The 22,248-nt window shown below is 33.3% G+C and overlaps 5 protein-coding genes across 6 annotated transcripts; 4 read left to right on the forward strand and 1 right to left on the reverse strand.

Moving 5' to 3' along the window:
• LOC107616045 lies at positions 4,234-8,428 on the forward strand. The gene is made up of 4 exons (XM_016318050.2): positions 4,234-5,164; positions 5,510-5,662; positions 5,892-6,548; positions 6,664-8,428. Exons 1-4 carry the CDS (start codon positions 4,769-4,771, stop codon positions 7,564-7,566), a joined length of 2,109 nt encoding a protein of 702 aa, XP_016173536.1. The 5' UTR covers positions 4,234-4,768; the 3' UTR covers positions 7,567-8,428.
• Positions 8,542-11,767, reverse strand: LOC107619330 (7-methylguanosine phosphate-specific 5'-nucleotidase A). Its single transcript, XM_016321584.2, has 10 exons — positions 11,599-11,767; positions 11,310-11,442; positions 10,839-10,899; positions 10,580-10,712; positions 10,366-10,489; positions 10,173-10,229; positions 9,983-10,079; positions 9,582-9,789; positions 9,135-9,195; positions 8,542-9,012 (listed from the first exon to the last, which is right to left on the reverse strand). The coding sequence occupies exons 1-10, from the start codon at positions 11,697-11,699 to the stop codon at positions 8,950-8,952; spliced, it is 1,038 nt and encodes a 345-aa protein (XP_016177070.1). The 5' UTR covers positions 11,700-11,767; the 3' UTR covers positions 8,542-8,949.
• Positions 14,920-16,571, forward strand: LOC107616718. Its single transcript, XM_016318658.2, has one exon. It carries the CDS (start codon positions 15,097-15,099, stop codon positions 16,297-16,299), a length of 1,203 nt encoding a protein of 400 aa, XP_016174144.1. The 5' UTR covers positions 14,920-15,096; the 3' UTR covers positions 16,300-16,571.
• Positions 18,706-19,472, forward strand: LOC107617068 (early nodulin-55-1-like). The gene has a single exon (XM_016318889.2). The coding sequence runs from the start codon at positions 18,796-18,798 to the stop codon at positions 19,255-19,257; it is 462 nt and encodes a 153-aa protein (XP_016174375.1). The 5' UTR covers positions 18,706-18,795; the 3' UTR covers positions 19,258-19,472.
• Positions 19,567-21,594, forward strand: LOC107617009. 2 transcript variants are annotated; one of them, XR_002353186.1, is made up of 4 exons: positions 19,570-20,096; positions 20,332-20,390; positions 20,834-20,916; positions 21,235-21,594. XR_002353186.1 is itself a non-coding variant. In XM_016318842.2 (3 exons), the coding sequence occupies exons 1-3, from the start codon at positions 19,904-19,906 to the stop codon at positions 21,433-21,435; spliced, it is 453 nt and encodes a 150-aa protein (XP_016174328.1). In that variant the 5' UTR covers positions 19,567-19,903; the 3' UTR covers positions 21,436-21,594. The 2 variants fall into 2 exon arrangements, 1 of the variants encoding a protein (XP_016174328.1); XM_016318842.2 differs by lacking the exon at positions 20,834-20,916 and having other exon boundaries at positions 19,567-20,096.

A 22,248-nucleotide genomic window follows, 5' to 3' on the forward strand; every position in this document is an offset into this window, starting at 1 on the left:
AGCACCTTGTCAATTCTGCTACAAGATTGACCCCTGAACCAAGTGAACTTCCTATAAGTAAGGGGAAGATCCACCAACTGCATGTCATGCACCCAACCCTTAAACTCTTCCGCTGAACCCGGCAAACTCTGCAAACCTTTGCGATCTTCTACATGTAAAATCTCATTGAAGTCCCCCAACAAACAGAAAGGAACCTGACACAAGCCTGCTATGTAGCTCAACTCCTCCCACACCACCCGCTTTGCCTCCCTCCTATGCGCCCCGTATACCAAACAGCAAGCACACTGAAAGTTATTCTTAGTTATGACTCCCTCAATGCACAACCACCTCTCTCCTTTATAGCAATTCCTTTTCTGAAACATATTATCATCCCACAGCAACAGAAGCCCCCCTGCTGTCCCAATAGATTCCACAAACTCCCAATCTACAGTACTATTTCCCCAAATCCTGCCAACATCATATTTTGAGATATCCTCCCTTTTTGTTTCAAGCAAACCCAACATGTTTAGATTATACTTTTTCGTCAACATTTTAATCATACTTAACTTACCGTCCCCCCCTCAAACCCCTAATATTCCAACAGCTCACAATCATTTAATCAACGTCTTGCTCACCTTATGTTTGTTCTTCGGACAACTCCTTCTCGCCTTTTCTTTTTGTTTTGCCAACTTTCGCTTCTTCTCTATTTCTTCATTCTGAGCTTGCAGTATGCTTATGATATCCACCTCCTCATCATACAGCACCGCACCAGATTCCACTGCCAGTGCCCAGGCAGCCTCATTTTCCTTGGCCTGTGCTTCCATGTTTATGCGATTTTCCTCCCCCTCAGTGGTTCGTCCTCTGCCTGTTCCAGATCCAGCCCCTCCCCACTGACTTCATCAAGCTGAACCAATCCTTGTTCGTCCGCCTCTTCTCCTCGGTCAGCCCCCAGTGGTACCACCAGCCCTCCCTCGTGAAGCCTCCCTTCCACAATCCGCTCCCTGCCCTCGTGAGATTCGGACGTCTCACCTCCAATATCCACACCCACGATCTGCGCCTGTTCAAACCCCTGGCAACCAGTCGCGCCTCCCTGAGAGATCGCCGACAACCGTCCCTGCTCAGTCAGCCTAGCCCGTCCAGCGTCCCCCTCATCGCTCACAAGGGCCGTCTCGGCGTTACACCCGTCGCACCCAGGCGCTGCAAGAGGTTCCTCCATGCCCTCACTCCTCCGCCAATCAGCCGCGTCTTCCTCATCTGCCGCCGGCGCCCGTCTCAGCGCCATCATCCTGTCTCGTCCGGCGTCCCCCTCCACACTCACGGGGAGGTTGGTCTCCTCGAGCCTCACGTCGCATCTAGGCACAGCAGCAGGCGTCTTCGCAACCCTCCCACTCTCAACCCGCTTCAGTCTTCCCCGGGTCATGGTAACTTATAATTATATAAGTTCTTATTGATTTTTTCTTTTAGAAAAGCAAAGCACAGAAATTGCCTCGCTGTACATGTCCAAATTAAAGCAACACCAATTTGACCTGCCTTCTTTCTTTGTTTCAGTTGCTCAAATTTTTTGTTCTGTTATGATCTGAGTTCAGTTATATCGAATATATCATATATTGGTTCTATATTTTAATTTTGACTTCTGAAAAATACGCCTTAAAATAGTAAAGATATATTTACAACCATTTGCTTTTACAAAAAATATAACTTAAAAGATATGTATAAAATAGGTCAAATAAATATAAAAGTAATTGCGTTGTTTCTATTTTTTTTAGCGATCAAAGGGTTCTTGTTGTTCACTAAAAATGCTAATTTAAAAAAAAAAAAACTATATGTCTCAAAAATTGAATAGTTAAATATCATTTTGTTATTTATATTTGTTAAAGTCTTAAAGATCATGTGGACTTTCGTAAAATTAGTAAGAAATTGAATTGGATATGTACTCCTAAATAACTAAAAAATAATGATAATACACGATTTAAAATTTAAAAACCGTTATAAAAAAATAAAAATAAAAATAAAAATAAAAAATAATTAAATTTTTAAAAATTTTGATTTTGGACTAATTAATTTTTTAAAAAATATATTAATTTAATTTTTTATGATAGTAAATAGTGGACACGTATGTTTTTCTGTCAATAAATATGTCAATGAATAGTACGAAATAAAATGAAATTGTTCATATATTTCGTTATTTATAGTGGTGCATGTTTCGTTACTGTCACATAAACATAAAAACGATATAATTTTGGACAGTAAAATATTTATTATTTTTTGAGTTTTTATATGTCCTTTATTAATTGCTCTCTATTTAGCACAAATCAAAACAAGTGAAGTTTTGCTTAAAAAATTATTATCTACATTATTATCTTTCATAAATAGACATATCAGAGTAGCTAATGTTACATATAAGCATCACTATTAAATTTTAGTTAATAAATTGATAGAAAAACATCATGTGTCCACTTTTACTATATTGGAGAAGGACCAAATTAATACTTTTTTTCATAGACTAATTAATACAAAATCAAAATTTCTAAAAACCTAATTGTCATTTTACTTTAAAAATAAAAACTTAGTGAATGTGCAATACATAATTTTCATGGTTACTATTTTAGTGTAGATATTTTTATGTAAAGATTATATTGTAAATTATTAGATAGTTTAGTTAAATATGTTTAATTTTATGTTTTTTTTTGTATTGTTTACGATATTTTTTAATTCGACAGATCAAAGACTAATCCATTGCGGATCTAAGCTTTATTTGAGGCTCTATCGCTGGTCAATAGATTATTGCATGCGTAAAGCAAGATTTGAATTCAAGTTGATTTGTTTAGGTAAACATGTTAAACTATTTGCAGAAAATTGACAATGGGTAGGATAGAAAATGGTTTAGACTCCATCCTAATACAATGAATTTAAGTTTTCTTAACAATTTAACTTTATTCTACTCACAGATTGAGAAATTTTTTTATCCTAACTCTACTCACACCTTAAAGTTTCAAATCCAATCCTATCAACAATAAATCAAATTTTTTTCTAATAAAAACAATATTTAATTGTTTCATGTTTCACAAACATACTAATAAAATAAAAAAGATAAAATTAAGTCTATATTAAAATTTAAAATAACAAAAAATAATAAAATTTATGTTAAAATTATAAAAAAAAAAATATATGAATTCAATCTCTATTAACTTCATCATGTATGTTAATAATTTTTAACTATCGATTATAATATATCAAAAATATAAATAGATCAAATAGAAAAATCTAAATAGATCAAATAGAAATCAAATAGAAAAGTCTAAATCTAATTCGCTGTCTGGTCGAATTGTCAACCCTATCCGGACAAATTAGATTGAATTGCATACCGCAGATAAGGGTAGTATTATTATCAGATCTATTTGGAATACTAAAAATGACGAGTTGTAAGAGCATCTCCAATGGTGAGTTCCTCTTTGACTTTTTTCTGACATATAGGAACTCTAACCATTGGAGGAGAGAAGGAGTGAGTTCCCGCACAAGGATCAAGGTAAGAGAGTCCCTCTAAACAGGGACTCAAATTAACCAATAACAACTTACCATTTGGCAAGTTATTATAAAAAAATAATAATATAAAATCTGAAATAATTAAATAATTAAATAATAATTAAATTAGTAATAATTATAATAAAAATTATATTAAATAATTATATTTTTATTTAATTAATAATTTATATTAATTATTTATATTATAATTAATATTGAATATTATTTATATTATTATATTAAATTATAATTAATTAAATTTACTTACATTAAAAAATAAATTTAATTTTTATACCTTACAAAATAATTCTTAGTTGAGTTAGTTATTTTTATTTTTAAAATTTAAAATGCTAACGATATTATTAAAATTAGCAATTGTAAACACAAAACTATAAATTAGTGTAATCCCGAATTATATATTGTGTATTATTATTATATATGAATTTATTTAATATTAATATCTTTTAATAGTGAATTATTTTTAAATTTATAAATTTAAATAATATTATTGAAAAAAATTAATTATATTAATTTTAAGTATTTTAATTAATTAATTAACTGGGACCACAATAGGGACTAAAGTTAGTTCCTCCTAATGGAGAAGAGAGAGATGCTTTGAGTTCCTATTTATTGTTTATGACGCAAAAGCTGATGTGGAGTTACTTTTTATGACAGGTGGGCCATAAACAGAAATTGTGATGAGTTCCTACTGGAGATGGTCTAAGACTGGTATTATATAACTGGCAAGGAACAGCAAAGGGTGCTGTCTTTTTGCTTTTGGGGTCTTACACAGCAAGAGCCAAGATATGTAAAAAACCTGAAAGAGTAGTAGAAGTTAAAGTAGTACAACATTGGAATTAAGTGTACATTTACATTGTTTGAGGCCTGGCCGGCACACCACATTTCAATTTTCCAACTGTAACATGAACAACAAAGTCCACCCTCCACCTTGGATTTTCAGAATCTTGTACTTGTCACTGTGGCTCTCCTTTTTCCACCCAAAATTTGAATTAGTAAAAAAAAAAAAAGAAAAAAAAAACAAAATATTTCATATCATATTCCAAATTCCAAAGCCCCATCATTGTTTGTACCCTCAAAAAAACTTTCACTCCTTTATAAAGTTTTCAACTGACTTTCAAAAACAATGCAAGTTATCACTCCCATTAACTGTTTGACAATAGTCCTGTGTCAACTTTACTCAACTACTATACTTACTTGCCATTGGTTTTCACTTTTCAATAGTCATTTCTTGAAAGGCTAATTGATAATGGGGGTGATGAAGATGAATATGAGATGGCCTCCATGGCCACAACATCTATGGCCCAAGAAGTTTGAGGCAATTGTGATTGTACAAAGGCTTGAAGGAACATCAAGCTTGGTGAAGAAGTTGAAGAAGAAGGCTCATGAGGAGTTGGGATCATTGGTGGTTGAGATCAAATGGAAGGGCCAGAAGAAGGGTAGTGTATCCTTGAGGTCCCTTGGGGCCTCCATGAAGAGAAGCTTCACCAGTGTTGTTGCTCTAATTGGTGGTGAAGGTGAAGGTGAAGGTGAAGGTGAAGGAGTGGTTCAATGGAACCAGGAGTTTAGAAATGTTTGCACCTTTAATGGTTACAAGGACCATGACATGTTTCATCCATGGGAAGTTATGTTCACTGTCTCCAATGTGAGTCTCTATAACAAATCCATGATAATATCCATTCTTTCTTCTATTTGATTTTTGGGTGTGGGAAATATTTGCATGTTTCTGCAGTATATATTTAATACTTGTTTTAAAGACATTTATAGTCATGCATTCACATTTATTTGATACAAATGAATTTCTTTTTTTCTTTTTACCAAACATCAATATTATTTGCAATAAGCCATGTTTCTTATTTGTGGCCAGAAAGAACTATATTTTGAGAATGAATAACTTAGGTTCAATTTTATTTCCTTGTTCTTATGGATCCTTTTAGATTCAATGTTATTTCCTTGTTCTTATGGATTCTTTCTTTTTGTACTGAATTAGGTTTATAACAAAGGGCCCAAAACAATGGCCTCTGTAATTGGAGTTGCATCAGTAGACTTAGCCAAACACATGCCTGCAGCTGTGGATAAAAAGACTGAAATTCTAATTCCTTTGAATGTTCCTGGCACCACTAGTACTAGTCTCTCACTTTGTGTAAGTTTCTTTTTGTTCCTTCTTTTTCTCCTTGTGATGCCCTTTAATTGTTGAAATTTCAAGTAAACTATCTCATATATCTTTTATACTGATAATGCATAAAAATTAAATTCATAGATATATAACCTTATTGGCCTATTACTTTAAAGGTTTAGGTCATAAACTCATAATCTGTCGTCTGACTAGTTTCGTGTTTCTCATTGCATCAAACTTGATTTCTGTTTAACAGGTATCCCTCAGATTACTGAAATTGGAGACACTTAAAGAGTATTTGGATGCGGAGCATCGATCGATGGAGCATGTTCCTTCTTTGCCATCTTCTCCAGAATCTCCCTCAACGAGTAGAAACGAACCTTCTACACTTAAAGTAGGTCTAAGAAGAGTAAAAATCTTTGCTGAGTATGTATCTACTGTGAAAGCTAAGAAGGGAAACTCAAAAGATGAAGGAAATGATGTTACGAGTTCCAACAGAAGCGAAGATTCCGAACATAGATATAGATCCGACACAGATTCATTAGATAATGATTCTGCCATTGATTTGCATGATAAGAACAAAGAAGGTTCATATGTTAGATGTTCTTCATTGGGTTATGGGACATTAGACTCCGTAAATTTTGTAGGAGGATCACCTTGTCTAAGTTCATTTTTCAATGGTGAAGATGATTTTGGAGTAGCACATGTTGAGAATTACAATACACTTGATCAGATAGAGTGTCATGGTTCGAGGAATAGAATCATTTCTTGGAGGAAAAAGAAACTGAAATTTAAATATTTGAAGGTGAAAAAAGGGGAGCTACTTCTGAAAAGGGATAATGGAGAAGTGGGCGGAGATGATATTGATTATGATCGCCGCCAACTTAGCTTTTCTGATGGGTATACTGTCAAGGTATGTGTCATGTGCATAGTTTTACAAATTCTGTTTCAAAAACCATTTATTACATGGTTACTTGTGTTTCAAGCAACCTTTGAAAATCAACTTTTAGTGTGTATGTTTCCTGTAGTGGCATAAAATAGAAGAAACTATCGCCACAAGGCAATCGTTTGTTCCTGAATTCGAGGGTAACAATTTTATGGTTGGAGGTTGGGAGTGCAAGGAGTTCATCAGCCGAGACAAACGAACAAAGCTCCATACACAAGTCTTCTTTGCTTCATTTGATCAAAGGAGCAAACAGTCTGGTGGGGAAGGCGCATGCGCGGTCCTGGTTGCTGTGATTGCTGATTGGCTAAAAGCAAACCGAGTCGAAATCCCCATTAAGTGTCAATTTGATAGCCTTATTAAAGATGGATCATTAGAATGGAGAATTCTCTGTGAGAAAAAGGAACACATGAAAAAATTTCCTGACAAACACTTGGACCTTGACACTGTTCTTCAGGCCAAAATCAGTTCAATTTTCGTGCTGCCAGAAAAATCCTTTGTTGGATTCTTCATTCCAGAAGAGGGAACAACTAAGAGTGGAGGCTTTGAATTCCTTCAAGGTGCTATGTCCTTCGATAGAATATGGGAAGAAATAAAATTTTCTGCATCAAAATTGAACATAAATGATGATCCTTTGGTCTACATTGTAGGTTGGAATGATCATTTCTTTGTACTAAAGGTTGAGCAAGATGCTTATTACATCATTGATACTTTAGGGGAGAGATTATATGAGGGATGCAAACAAGCATACATATTGAAATTTGATGCTTCCTCAACAATTGAGAAATTAATGGCCAAAGAAAATCAAGAGTTGAATGAGATTATATGTAGAGGCAAAGAATCATGCAAAGAATATATCAAAAGATTTTTGGCTGCCATAACTGTAAGGGGAGTGCAGCTTGAGGTCAAGAAAGGCTTGAAACCTTCAAAGCCTCTTCACCATAGGTTACAGATTGAATTCTATTATACTCAATTGAAGCAACAGTAAAATGCAGATCATGCATCAACAAACCAACACTGGCTTAGTTGAATAGTAGGCAAGTTTGTCATTTTTCCACCAAGAGACTTCGAGTCTTGGAGAAGGAAAAAACAGTTATACTCAGAGAGACAGTTATAGTTTTTCGAACTAGATTAACTGGATTTGAAGTAATAGGGTCTTGATTCAAGTGCAGAGAAAAAAAAAGATGGTGCATCAACAATTGCTTGGTGCAATTCTAGAGATATTTCATAGTTAGTTACTAATATTGTTTTTTCCATGAGATTGTTTTACACAACTTACTAAAATACACTTGAGTTATTTAAGCTGAGCTGAAGATTTGGTATTTTTCTTGAATTTTCATGGCTGGGCCTTCTGATCAATAATGTTGATTATTATATATATGTTAATCTAAGATTTTCAATTTGGAATTCAACACTCTTTGTCTCAACAGTTACTGAGATATCACATTTCCCTCCATTTGCAATTCGGGTCCAGCTATTTAAGTCTTATTTATATCTTTTTATAATAAAACATAATATTTAATTTGAGGAAATAATTATTTGAAAATGAAATGATAAATACTCTCATATTTAAGAAAAAAAATTGAAAAGTAATTTTAAAAAGCTTGGAAGGTGTTTCCGATGGCGATAACAACTTTCGTCATACATTTCCCTTTTAAATACCTTAAGAATCAATTTGATACAAGACATGTATAATATTTGACTCTTAAAAATGTGCTTCACCTTGTTAAAAACATAGGTTGTAACATATAACTTGACCTTAACATAGTATTCTCTAGTATATGCTGCTAGCTCATGCATAAATAAACAAAGCCAATAAGGGTATGTTTTATTGGAGTAAAAATGGGAGAAATTTTACTCACACTTTATTTTAGTGTAATTATATTTCATTTAAAGAGTGCGTTGAAACAACAATTAAGTTGTCTTTATGTGACCTTAAAATTATAAATAGTGAATCAGAAACTTGCATTAAGTTAGACTGCATACATTATGCTCTACACTCTTTGGATGTAATCCTTTCAAAGACTCTACATATTACATAATGTGAGATGCTTTGCATCAGATTGTCTATATTTCATTGTTTAATGTATTTATCATTAAGTGAAGTATATAACTGGAAACTTTGAGATCAATACATGTTGTTAGATGAATGGTAATCAATTTAATTTCTAGAAAAGCTCATTTAATTTATTAGGAGGAGAAGTAACCAAAATAAATACTTCATCTCCCATGATTGCAAAAGCATTGCCTTAATCTTTTAGCAGCCTCTTTATAAATTATGAAATTAAGGCAATTATTTTTTAGACACCAAAAGAATTGCCTTAATTTCATAATTTATAAGGAAGCTTACAGTTACTTGAAAAATTAATAATCAGCTCTCAGTTGAACACATCTGAGAAACCAGCTTGATTACTCCCCACATAGGTGCATCATTCTGCAGCAAATAATTTTCAAGTTACAATTATTATAATTTGTAGAAGTCAACAATAAATAATAGGCATTGATTGCTCTCATACAAATTGGAAGGAACCAAGAATGTAAAGAGAGTTTACTTACCACAAGAACAACATCAAAAGCTTCTTGATAGATGCTAAGTGAGTTCTCAATGTTGTGGTTCCTGCAACAGTAATTTCATATCATTACTTATCTCGTATATCAGTAATATCCAGTTTCCTTTCAATCTATGCATACCTATTGACTAGACTAAAACGGAAGTTTTCCGAAGATGGATTAGAAAAGAGAAAAGAGGAATAATCATTCTCTTCAAACAGCGCGCAAAGAAACACAAACAGCATCAACAAGAACAAACTCCTTTCGCACTAGACGGCATCGCCTATGAAGTAAACGATTTCATTGTATCCCTAAAAAACTTTGATATACTTATTCATATGGTTTTACAAATTGTCACCAACTACTCAATAACTAAATATAGAGAGCTCAAGCATCATTCATAACCTGGCAGTCAGAATATATCAATTGCGGCAAAGTAAAGTTTTAACTTACAAGAATCCCACGGATATCCGTGTCTCATAATTCAAGCCATCAGACATTCCCAGGTCTCCAAGGTGATCACCAAGAAGGAGAACATTGGTTCTCTTCTTGACCGAAGCATTGTCAGCAGTTTGATCATCTGTATCGCCCAATTGCTCGTGGAGAGGCGCAGCCATGTCAAGAGCATGCTCATTTTTATTTAAGCTGTGAATCACTTTCCCTGAATTTGGAATTTGCAACAAAAAGTAAGAAATGATTCTATGAAGCAAATACGCTCATCCAAATCATCCCTTAGAAGCTTCGTACGCATTTCATATTTTCATTATATAAGATAATAAATTGGTTTAATGTGATATCAATTTGTATAAAGAAAGAACCCAACATATTAATTTCAAGTACGTATAACCAATCACCTTTAAAAGATACAAGGTGACCATCATTATCAAATACCATCCTATTGGATACTATCTTCACATTTTTGAAGGATCTATGAAGTTTCTGCCTTAAAACCTGTTATATCAGGAAGAAAAAAATAGCAACACATTGCAATTCAGAAACACAAACAATAACAGACACAGATAGTCCAGAACACAAGCTTAAGACCTCTTCAATGATATCAGCAAGTCCTGCGGAGAATATCAACACAGGAATGTCTCTTTCCTGAAATTTATAATAACCGAAAACAGGAACCGGTATCAGAAATTATTTCACATGCCTTATTCCGTCAACATATTGAAAAACTCAGAACTTCAGCACTTCACACTAGATGCTTTTGGAAAAAGGATGAGAAATATACCTCCAAATATTCAAAGAGTTCACCAACACCTTCCCTAAAAGCAATGTTGGCATCAGCAACCGATTGTCTTATCGATTCGAATGTAAGTCCTCCCTCAACGAGAAGACCATGTGTTTTTCCCCACCTGGTGCACCAGAATAAGAGTTTCAGCAGCTGGCATTAATGTTCTTCAGGTTAGAGCTTATATCTCCACCATTCAGAAACAGTGACATACCACTCTTCCATGAGCTTCGTTTTCTCTTCAAGTCCAATAGTTGGCGAAAATTCTAATGGATGATAATGTTCATATAACCGCTGCCTTTTCTCATCGTATTCCGGATTACCTTGCTTCAAAAGGCCATGACTGCCTAAAAGTGATTCTATTAGATATAAACCGGAAAATCCTACTAAAAAAATATATTTTTCTTTTTGAGTTTTTTCCATCATAATTAACATAAAAAAGTATAAATAAATAAATTGTTCAGGGAACATACTTTGCCCACGAGTTCCATTAATCCAAAACTTTGTTAATGTGGCATCAAAATCAGCAATCACCTGATATCAACAATCTGAATACAATCATAAAAACAGAAACATGTGCAAGAAAACTATAAAAAATAAATAACTTACATTCTCCCGAGATACGATTCGATGAAATTCAACTAGACTCCCTCTATTTCTAAAAGCATACATTCTGAGATTTAGGTAACACTACACTTAAGTACCCTTGTACTTTGTAAAGTATAACATTACTGAATTCCTATGAATCAAACCCTAATAACCAAATCTCACGTGGGATTAATGTAATTTACCCATTTTTTCACAGGTGCCAATTTTGTAAAACACTGAGTACCTATGGAATATACAATACAACATGCAAGTCTTTGGTTCAAGTTCAACCAAGTAAAAAACATTAAAAAATAAATAAATAAATAAAAAGAAGAACATGAATGTTTCAGTTTCACCTGAAGCTTGTGGGGACCAGCAGAACGAATTGCAGCAATCTTGTTGTCCAGCAAAAGAGGATCCCTCACCAACAATTCTGAAGCTAACTTCACATCCTCCATTTCCAAATCTTTACCACAACAGAATGATTCCCTTTAAGCAAAAACACGACAACAAAGATAATAAATAAGCAGAAAAATAACTAATATATTTGCCAATTAATAAGAATTTGACTAATTTGATTCGTATTGAATTGAATTGCACATGAAATTAGAAAAATTGTTGAAAGAGAAGAAAAAAAAAAAGAACCTTGTGGAGTTGAGAAGGGAAAAAGAAGAGAAGGGAAAGTGAGGTGAGCGAAAGGTGGTGAGAAGAATCGATTGGAGTTGCGGTTGGAAGCGATAACTCATTTGAAGGCTACACACTCCTCGTCACTCTTCACTCCACACTCATCTTTTTTGCTTCTTTAAATTCAGATTCTTCACTCCCTTGGGTATCAAATTTCACATCAATTGCTTCAAAAATGTTCGAATATTATTATGATATATTAATTTTTTAATTATTTTAAATAAAGATAAGTTTATCTTATACCGGTATTTTTTACGCTTTTTAATTTTCATATAGAGTCGTTAATGGAGTAGGCCACAAATATGAGGTGCATGTACGATTTACCAGGATGTGGTGTCAGGCGTGAAGAACTCGGATGGTGCGATAGGGAGAAGCTCGATCAGACAGTTCGATTTGCTGGGACAACACGGACGGTTCAAGTTGTGTCTTCATTGTCGCGCAGGCCAAGCTCCCTAGAATGGTGCCTCTGAACTCAACATACCCTTTTGTTGCTCCCACTCCCTCAGTTCGAGATCACTTTCAAAGTGCCCCTGAACTCTCATAGCCCTTCTATTCTCTCTTCTTCTTCCTTAAGCTTATTCTTCAAAGTGCATGAAAAAAATTAAACAATGCCAAAAAAACACAAAGCTAAAGTTATTGATCGTCTTAAACTTTATATTGTAAAATATTTCTGTCATCTTAATTATGTAAGTTTATTTTTTTAAACATTTTCAAATTTTATAATTATAATTATTTTTGTTAAAAATTTATTTTTTAGTATTGTTGTTAGAAATTGAAGTTAGGTATATATATGAAATTATTATTAGAAATTTAGGAATATATGTTTAAATTTTTATGATTAATTTTAGAAATTATAATTTTAGGAATTATGATAATTTTTTGTAACAATAAATAAACTAAATTGGTGTATAATTTTTTGTAATAATATTGAAAATTTTGATTAATAATTAAATTTTGTAAAATATAATATATTTATTTTTCAGTATTAATTATATGTTTGTTGTTAGCTTTTTAATTGACATAAATATATATGTTATTGTAGGTGATATAAGAATTATTATTACTGACCGACAAATTATTTATGACTAAATAAATAAATAATTATGTAAGAAACAATTCAATGCTTACCTTAGGAAGAAGTATGGCTAAAATAATTAATATGTATAATAATATCGTAATTTTTAAAAATTATGAAGCATTCGAAATAATTTGTAGGAGTATTGATTAAATTTGTAAGTTAAATTATTATTATTCGAGAGTTTAGTAAATTAGATTTAGTAAAATTAGTTATTTTAACTGGATTTTATTCGTGATAGCTGTGTGATTTTAATTAATATATATTGTGTAGTTAATTATCAAGTAAATTGGATTTAGTAAGATTATTTGTGTTAATTGTATTTATTCATATATAGTAATTACTAAATTGTATAATTAATAGGAAGTTTAGCATCATGCCATTATAATTAGTTACTCTAATTTGAAAATTATTAAATTTTAGTAGTAAATTAGTAATTATTAATGATTTGACTAATAGTCTGTTATATTTTTGTAGAGTTTATGGATGTTGACATGTGACCATCCACTGTCTCTGGATCGATACCATTCTAATGTGGAGAAACATTTACGGTTTATCAGTTTTTATCATGCTTTTCAGATTGGAATAATTCAATGCCAGAAAGCACTGGTAAATGCTTTAGTCGAAAGGTGGCACCCAGACACACACACCTTTTACCTTCCGATTGTGAGTGTTCAATGACACTGGAGGATGTAGCTGTTATTCTTGGTCTCTCGACGAATGGTCTTCCAGTGACAGGAATCACGTTGAGCAGTTTTGAAGCCTTAGAGGGTGAGTGTTTTCACCAGTTTGGGTTTGCATCGACAAAGTCCGACTGTAGAGGAAGCTGCATAAAATTGACGTGGCTTCGGGATTTAAAAGAACGTTTACAGTTGATTGACGAAAACAGTGTTCAGAGGTACGTGAAGTGCGACGTCTGCCACATTCGGAGCCATTGCCCCGTCACCTTCATCTTCATCTCCGTCTAGAGCAACAACTTCGTAATTGCTTTCAAACTCTTCCTCACTATCACTATTGTAATCTTCCCGTTCAATATTTCGGGCGGCTTCAGATTGTTCGAATTCAATGTACAACTCAATGACCGATATCTGAGCGTGAGTTTCAATATACATTGAAAATATCTCTTGCATACTTGCTTCGTCGATTACATATTTGGTTTGAAATTGAACGAATCCACCAAATACCAGTATGGGATATCTATATAAAATACATGATATTTTTCTTGACATCTCAGAATTTATTTTCTCACAAATCACACATTTTAGCTCTTCAAATGAGATTGTGAATGGAATAATAATATCTAACGGATTCTTGCAACTAAATTTCATTCCTTCAGATGTTTGTAATAAAATATGACCCAAATAATATACTTTTAACGGAATTCTATCATCCATTTCTCACACTCTCATAAATATGAACTTCACTATCAGATTTTTTAAGTTCATACGAAATAAGAGAGATGCAGGAGTTGGGGGAAGAAGAAGAACAAACAGAACAAGAAGAAGGAGATCTGAAAAGTTGCATCCGAGTTCTACACGCACACACCCACATATATATATGTTTAAATCGGACCTACCGATTAGTATTGTCCGAATTAAAAAAATATTAAGCAAACAACCCGAACCATCCGAGTTCAATTTCACAAAACAAAAAAGAATATATACAGCTCGAACGGTCCGATTAGCTCCGGCCAAATTCAAATTCTCCCTCCAACCAACTCGGACTGTCCGATTGGTGGTCAACTATTTTTAGAACAAAGAAATCGGATGGTCCGATTTCTCCTTGCCATTGTTCAAAAAAACCTGTCCCACACCGATGTCTAATATCTGTGTTCTCGATAACCAAGCACAACAATTTTCACTATTTTATATATAGCGAATTAACATTCACCTCACACCGTAAAGATAGAAATGATAGTGGAAGAAAAAAAAAACAAAAGCAAAAGGATTTTTGTCCCACGTAGGCCGTAGCCATGATTAATGAACGTTAATCCTCACTAGTCATCAGTCATAACCCAAAATTGTGGGACCACAAATAACAATAAAAAAAAACCCCAAGGTAATTAGATTACCACGTGGCACTCATTAATTGGTGAGAACAACTTTGTACCATGCTTTTCGTTGTAGACTAGTGTGGCTCTTGCATACCCATCACCCACTAATAACGCTTTAAATTTGTTATAAAAAAAAAAACAAAAAACGAAGTTGAAAATTAACTAGCCGTTGGAACTGAGACTCTGAGAGTCCCTACTATTCTCTATCACTGCGCCCAAAGAAGAAGAAAGTGTTAAGCTTTGTTTTTACAATCTTCACCCTAATTTGTTCAGACAACAAAATCAAATTCAATTTCTCCTTTTTTATTATTTTTTGATTCTGAGGCAGAGAATGAAGGGGGTGAAAGGAAAATTGCTGAAGAAGCTGAAATCAATCAAGCCAATTGAGTCTCTGAGGCATGATCGAATTCTTCAGGTGAAAGCATCAGATGGGTACGTTGATTTTCTCCAAAAGATTCCAACTTTCAACCTAAGTTCCCCTTTTCTTTCCCGAGAAAATGTTCCCAAGAAGGTCGTGGTTGTCCAGAAAAAGGTGCATCAGGAAGAACAACCAGAGGTAATTGATGTGTCAGAGCTCATGAAAGACCTAAAAGATGATGATGATGATGAAGAAATAGATTTGGATAATTACAATGACAACAAAGAGAACATTGGACCATGCTCGTTGAAATCAAATCACCAATTTGGACACAAGGGAATTTCTGAGAATGGGTTCAGAGAAGAAACAGAGCGAAAACAGAGCAAAAAGCAGAGTAGGGTTTTGGTGGATTCAAGATCACCTGAGCCAAGATCTGATTTTGATGGAAAAAACCAAACTCCATTGTCTGAGATTGATGTCACGTCGTTCCGGAGGCCGGACTTGAATTCTGGCAGCTTGTTCGACCCAAATCTACTAGCAGCATTTGAGGAGGCCGTGAGGGAATATGTTAGGATGACAGAGGAACAGAGGAGAGCCAGAGCCGAAGCAGAGCTCTTAGAGAAATCATGCAACATTGTGGAAGAAATTAGTAATTGCAATTGCGACAGCGATGGCAATGGTGATGGCGATGATCCTTTGTTGTGCTTTGAAAAGAAGTGTCCACCGGGAGGCGAAAGCTGTGTGATCTTCTACACAACAACTCTAAGGGGAATCCGGAAGACATTCGAGGACTGCGAAAAGATCCGGTTCCTTCTCGAGAGCTTCAAGGTTCTGTACTTTGAGAGGGACATATCAATGCACAAGGAGTTCAAAGAAGAGCTTTGGGAAACTTTGGGTGGCAAAATTGTGCCACCAAGGCTCTTTGTTAAAGGAAGGCACATTGGTGGAGCAGAAGAAGTTGTGACATTGCATGAACAAGGGAAATTGAAGCAAATCTTTGAAGGAATCCCTAAAGATTGTTCCAATGGTCCATGTGATGGATGTAGTGGAATAAGGTTTGTGCTTTGCTTCATTTGCAATGGAAGCCACAAAATCATTGAAGAACATGGAGAGAAGATTCAGTGCTCTAAGTGTAATGAGAATGGCTTGATTACATGCCCCTATTGCTCCTCTTAGTTTGTAAGAATATCAGTTCACAATTTGTACTCTATCTTTGAGTAATAGTTTCTGTATGTAACTGGATTTGAGGGAAGTTGTTTGTTTTTTTTTTTTTTTGGGCTTATTCTTTCATTATTTGTTTCAATGCTGGTGATTTGGCACCTTAATGGCTATTTGTTCTGGTTCTTGGAACAAATCTGAAATAGTTCAAATTTCAGATTCAGTGTGCTTTACAATGTATCTATATCTATATCTACATACCATTAATAAAAAGGGCTTTTACATTACAAGTTGAAAGGTATACATATTCTTAAGAGTAATAACTAATAACTCCTTATTAGACAAAATTTTACTATACTGAATTTACATATTAAAAATGTTGGACTCAATATTACTTATCCAAAAATCAGGCATTTATAAGTATTTGATTATCTGATAGTATAAATTACTTTGTTTGTTCACTTTTCTGTTATATAACATTTTCTTAATAACCAATATGGAATTAAGAGTGAAATAAGGTTACACATTAAAGTAGTCAAGGAAACAGAACAGTTACACATTGAATATCAGTTACCAACATTAAAAGTTGTTACCTAGTCCAAAATTTGCAACATTGCATCTCTGATTCAGCATGTTCTGATAATTAATTTTCAGTTTCAGTTTCATGGCATTACCACAGATGAATTCCCAAATTGTGTTGAAATTAGTAAGGACACTAATTCATATAACGCAGTAACAGTTGCAGATTAAATGAAAGAATTAAATCCTTCTAATATTAAAACATACACACGGTTAGAGTTCCATATGGTTTAATTTGCATGCATACTTTTCTAACTTACCTATCTCTTTCTTTTGTTCCTCAAAATTGTGTCACATTCTCTGATCTGAGAAGTTGAAGATGATGCTGCTGAAGCACCAAAAAGGTTTTGTTCTGTCATTTTCAGCATTGCTGCTTCTTTTAGCAATGAATTGTCACTGTTCTTCTGCTCATACTCAATTCATAGTTGGAGATTCAGCAGGTTGGGTTATTCCACCCTATCCAACCTACTACACCAATTGGTCTCACAACCATTTCTTTAGAGTTGGTGATTCTCTAGGTACAAAATTAAATTGCCATGTCAAATTGATGTTCTTCAATTTTGGAGGACTATATATATTTAGTGCTTTCTTTTTTGCTTTGATATGTTATTTCTATCTAATCTTAACAGGACCACTATTATATCAGTAATTCTTTTCTTATTTGTATCTTTGAATCTTTTTTTTTTTTTTGCTTTTTTGCCTCATCAAGAAGACAATACAAGGTATGAAAGAAAGTAACTATTATTGTTGAATATATATGCTTTTATTGTTTATTTGTGTCATTTGAATGCTTAAAAGCTGCAAGATTTTATTATTATATTTTGTTCTTTAGCATATATGATATATTTGACATCATATGGTTCCCAAAATAATAATAATAATAATAATAATTGTATTTTATATTTGATAAATGACAAACAATTTTTGTTTTCCAAATTAAGAAGTTTACAAGTTAGTTGATCGTAAATAGTTAATTTTTGGGTATTTTTGAACACAAGTTGAATTGATTTATACCCCTTAAGAAACTAACACCATAATAGATTATACAGAATCAAATCAAATATATCTAAAGCACCACAAAAAAATTTGGATGTAAAAGTATATAGGTTAAAAGATTATTGTTGTTGAGCAGATTTCATTTTCAACCCAAAACCGGAATCATCCCAATGATGAACAAAGGTTTGGGCTATCCCAATAGTATTAACCAAAACATGTAAACTACTTTTGTCACCCTTTATAACATATATATTTGAATTACTATATCAATTTACATAGCAAAACAGGTATTATTGTACACTATACTTTTAGAAATAACAATAATATTTAGGTTTAATTACTCTGCTGGTCTCTATAGTTTCGCAAAATTTTCAATTAGGTCCCTATATTTTTTTTTCTTTTAATTGAGTCCTTGCACTAATTTTTTTTTTAATTGGGTCCCTACATTTTTTTTTCTTTTATTTAGGTCCCTGTACCAATTCTTTTTTTTTAGTTGAGTCCCTATAAAATTAAGCCAATTACTACTAAGAGGAACTTAATTAAAAAAAAAATTAGTACAGGGACCCAATTAAAAAGAAAAAAAAGTATAGAGACCTAATTGAAAATTTCATAAAACTATAAGGACCAACGGAGTAATTAAACCTAATATTTATACCACTTTTTATCTAATTTTTTTATATATTTCTTTTTATGATAGGTTCTTATATTTTTTTTTCAATTGAATTTATATATTATTTTTAATTTTATAATTAAATTTTTATTATTTTATTTGTGTAAAAAATATTTTTTTTTATTTTTAATATTTTGATAGAAAAAAGATTTAATTACAAAATTAAAAGCTATATCGACGGAAATTGAAAGAGAAACACGAATAGAACTTAATGAAAAGATTATTTGAGAAATTTTGGTGGTGCAAATATCGTAACTCATGATTTATGAATGTTTATTGGGTACGCAGTATTCAACTTCGACCCAAAATTCTACAACTTAATGGAGGTATCAGAGTACGAGTACGAGCACTGCACATCCATGGAGCCTCTCAAAGTGTTCAACAGCAGCCCAGCAATCATCCAACTCAACCAGAATGCTTCCTTCTTCTTCGTTTGCACCATCGCCAACTACTGTTGTCTTGGCCAGAAGCTCGCCGTTTCCGTCCACCAAAGGACTCATAACAACAAACCTCCGTCTTCATCGCCGTCGCCGTCGCCATCGCCATTGCCTTCTCATGCACCACCACCTCCCACGCCGCCACTGCCACCGCCACCGTCAGCAAGTAATTCTAATGGTTCTGCTGGCAATCCTCCTCCTTCTTCAAATAAGAAAAATAATGCAGTGGCATTTGGGACTAGTTTCAGTGTTCATCTGCTTCCACTCTTGCTCTTAGGGTTTTGGATGTTCTAGGTTATTTATTTTTAGGGTTTTATATTTCATTCTGTTTTCTTAATTAGTAGTCTTTTAATATTGAGTTTGATGATTTAATTATTATTAGGGGTTTGTTTGCATTGGATTTTGTCGCTTGCTTTATAATGTTATGTTTTTCAGGGCATATATTTAGTATTGTTTAATTTGTGCTTGAATTATCATGCTATACGTATACTCACTTTATTATTTTTAGGTTTAATTACTCTGTTGGTCCTTATAGTTTTATGAAATTTTAAATTAGATCCCTATACTTTTTTTCTTTTCAATTAGGTCCCTATATATTATTATTTTTTTTCACTTAAATCCCTAACGTGACAAAAACGTCTAAAATAACAGAATATTCTTTTAAAAAAACAAATATTCTCTTTTTTTGGGATAGCAAGACACTCTTATATTTTTTAAATTCCAAAAAAACCCTTCTCACTTCCACACTCACATATCCTTAGCCCTAACTTCTTCATCAAGCTCTCTCCGGATCTGCCGCACGGTGCCCTCTCGCCGCGCCTCCTCCTCTCGGCGTCCCTATCGTCCCTTGTATTCTACTCATCCCTTGTATTTCGCCGTGCCTCTGTCCCTCTCTCCCTCGCCGCGTCTCACCTACGTGCCTCCGTGCCTCCGTTCTTCCATGCTTCCCTCGCCTCGCCGCGCCGTGCCTCCGTCCCTCCTCACCACACCGCCGCTCCGTCCCTCGCGCCTAGTTTCGCTATCTCGCGCCTGCTCCCATGGCTTCCATTTCAGACAGAGCCTAGGACTAGGTTGGATGCAGGGACTTGGGGGTTGGCCTTGGTTATTGCATTTCAGACAGAGCCCAGGACCAGGTATGATATTAGTTTTCACTTTTCAGCATCATGATTGTAAAGAAATTTGAGTCTGTCTTCAATTGCATATGTTTTACTTCATGATTACTTGAATACTTGTTTATTGTTTGTTTCTATTTAGGGTTTGATGATCAGTATTCAATAACATAATTCATAACATGATTGTACTAGTGATTTGTTTTCAATGCTTGATTCTCTTTCGGGATGACCTTATTGCTTGGCCCTCCACCTCCAGGAAGTGGCAAAACAACACTATTGTTGGCTCTGACAGGGAGACTTGACCATTCTCTCAAGGTTTTGAATCTCTAGCCTTTTTTCTTGTCATTTTTTTAACTAATTTTCTCTATATAATAATTGGTGTTTGAAAGTGGCATCTGCATGCCATGCCATATTGAATCTTTCAAGCATTGCTGCATTAATTTGTCATAGCATTTTTTTGTCTGCTAATATATAGTACCACAAAGGAATTAATTATGAATGAGGTGGAATGAAACTCAATAGTTGATAGTTTCTATTTAATATACTGTTCCTTACGTTGATTCATTGTTTAGATACAAGCTTATAAAAAAATTTTAGTCCCTCTAAAAGATTTTTTCTTTTTAACTATCCATTTATGCTCTTATTTTGTGTATTGGATCTGGCTTTCAAGTACTGATGATAGTTAGAGTTACTGATTTGGGATATTTGTATATGTTATTTTTCAATTTGGAGTTTAATTATCTTAATGTTCCATACAGAGAGATCCACAAGCGCATCTGTGTTGCTTGGAGTGATCCTTCACTTGTGGAATCTCTAACTGAGCCTACGTGGTCCCCTGATGGTATATAAATTTGGCATCTTCTTTAATCTCTAAACGAAGATATTTTCTTAATATCATCAAGTTATGATTTCATTAGACATTGACGCATGATTCTTATTGCTTTAGGTTATTTTAATATGCAGGTGAGCTTTTTTTCATCACAGATAGGAAAAATGGTTTCTGGAATATTTATAGATGGATAATTTTCATTATCTTATTATTGTGCCTTTCTCAACTTCCATATATACTTCTACCTTTCTCAACTTCCATATATCAGGCAAGCTATCTTGTGCTTCTTATTGACAACAGGAAGTCATATATACTAGTTCTTATTTACAGAATTTATTGAAGTTGGATGCTTTAAGTGGGAGGAATGGTGCTGGTTCTCAGCCAATGCCAAGAGCTAAACAGACACTATCAAGAGTAGCTGTGACAAGAACGTTATCAGAGAAATATTCTGATTTCAGCTTGCCAACCTTACAATATTCTAAGGAGCAATCTAAATCATGTGAAATCTGCAGACGATTTGAGACTTTTTAAATCCAAGATTATGTGAGAAGCTTGAGGCAAAAAGAAATGGACTTTATATGCCTCATTGTTTTACATTGTTTTATTTAATTCAGAGTAGAAATAGCAACATTTTGTATGCCTTATATGTTAGAAAACGAGCGAAAGCATAATAAAAAGTATATTTTTAAGATTTTGTTTATGAGTTATATAATATTTTATTTATGGATATTAATTTTTTATTATTATGAAATTTTAATAAAAAAATTATTTGTTTAACATAATGAATCATTGATTAGGGATTATAGGAATATTTTTTATTGAATATTTATAGTTTCACCGAATTTTCAATTAAATCCTTATATTTTTTTTCTTTTCAATTAGGTCCCTAAGGGTATAAAAGTAATTTCACAATTTACTAACATTTTTTTGACGTTTAACGTTAATAGGGACTAAATTGAAAAAAAAATTAACGTATAGGGACCTGATTAAAAGGAAAAAAAGTATAGGGACCTAATTGAAAATTTCGCGAAACTATAGGGACCAACAGAGTAATTAAACCTTATTTTTATATTTTGTTATTTTTTTTTTACTGTTTGATTATGTATGTAAAATATTTCATGTGATTTTCGGTAATTTTTTAGGAGAGATATTCTTATCATATGAATTTTATTAAAAATCTAGGATTCTGTTATAGTTATTTTCAAGTAAATTAACATTTATGTTCATGAAAGATTAGAATATTACTAATATATTTACCCATAAATAAAAATTAGATATAAAAATTTATAATTACTGCTTTTTTATTTAAGATTACTAAAGGATTGTATAAGAAGCATAATTAAA

The sequence above is a fragment of the Arachis ipaensis genome, chromosome B09 (genome assembly GCF_000816755.2).
Source record: "Arachis ipaensis cultivar K30076 chromosome B09, Araip1.1, whole genome shotgun sequence".
In the NCBI taxonomy this organism is placed as follows: domain Eukaryota; kingdom Viridiplantae; phylum Streptophyta; class Magnoliopsida; order Fabales; family Fabaceae; genus Arachis; species Arachis ipaensis.

Excerpts from the sequence above, each read along its gene's own strand:
- LOC107616045 (XM_016318050.2), top strand. The coding sequence starts at position 4,769 with ATGGGGGTGATGAAGATGAATATGAGATGGCCTCCATGGCCACAACAT. Across the intron at positions 5,663-5,891 it reads GTACTAGTCTCTCACTTTGT|GTATCCCTCAGATTACTGAA; the intron begins GTAAGTTTCTTT and ends TCTGTTTAACAG. Across the intron at positions 6,549-6,663 it reads CTGATGGGTATACTGTCAAG|TGGCATAAAATAGAAGAAAC; the intron begins GTATGTGTCATG and ends TGTTTCCTGTAG.
- LOC107617068 (XM_016318889.2), top strand. The coding sequence starts at position 18,796 with ATGTTTATTGGGTACGCAGTATTCAACTTCGACCCAAAATTCTACAAC.
- LOC107617009 (XM_016318842.2), top strand. The coding sequence starts at position 19,904 with ATGCTTCCCTCGCCTCGCCGCGCCGTGCCTCCGTCCCTCCTCACCACA. Across the intron at positions 20,097-20,331 it reads CAGACAGAGCCCAGGACCAG|GAAGTGGCAAAACAACACTA; the intron begins GTATGATATTAG and ends CTCCACCTCCAG. Across the intron at positions 20,391-21,234 it reads GACTTGACCATTCTCTCAAG|AATTTATTGAAGTTGGATGC; the intron begins GTTTTGAATCTC and ends TCTTATTTACAG.
- LOC107619330 (XM_016321584.2), bottom strand. The coding sequence starts at position 11,699 with ATGAGTTATCGCTTCCAACCGCAACTCCAATCGATTCTTCTCACCACC. Across the intron at positions 9,790-9,982 it reads TCACCTTGTATCTTTTAAAG|GGAAAGTGATTCACAGCTTA; the intron begins GTGATTGGTTAT and ends TTCCAAATTCAG. Across the intron at positions 9,013-9,134 it reads CTTTTGATGTTGTTCTTGTG|AATGATGCACCTATGTGGGG; the intron begins GTAAGTAAACTC and ends TATTTGCTGCAG.
- LOC107616718 (XM_016318658.2), top strand. The coding sequence starts at position 15,097 with ATGAAGGGGGTGAAAGGAAAATTGCTGAAGAAGCTGAAATCAATCAAG.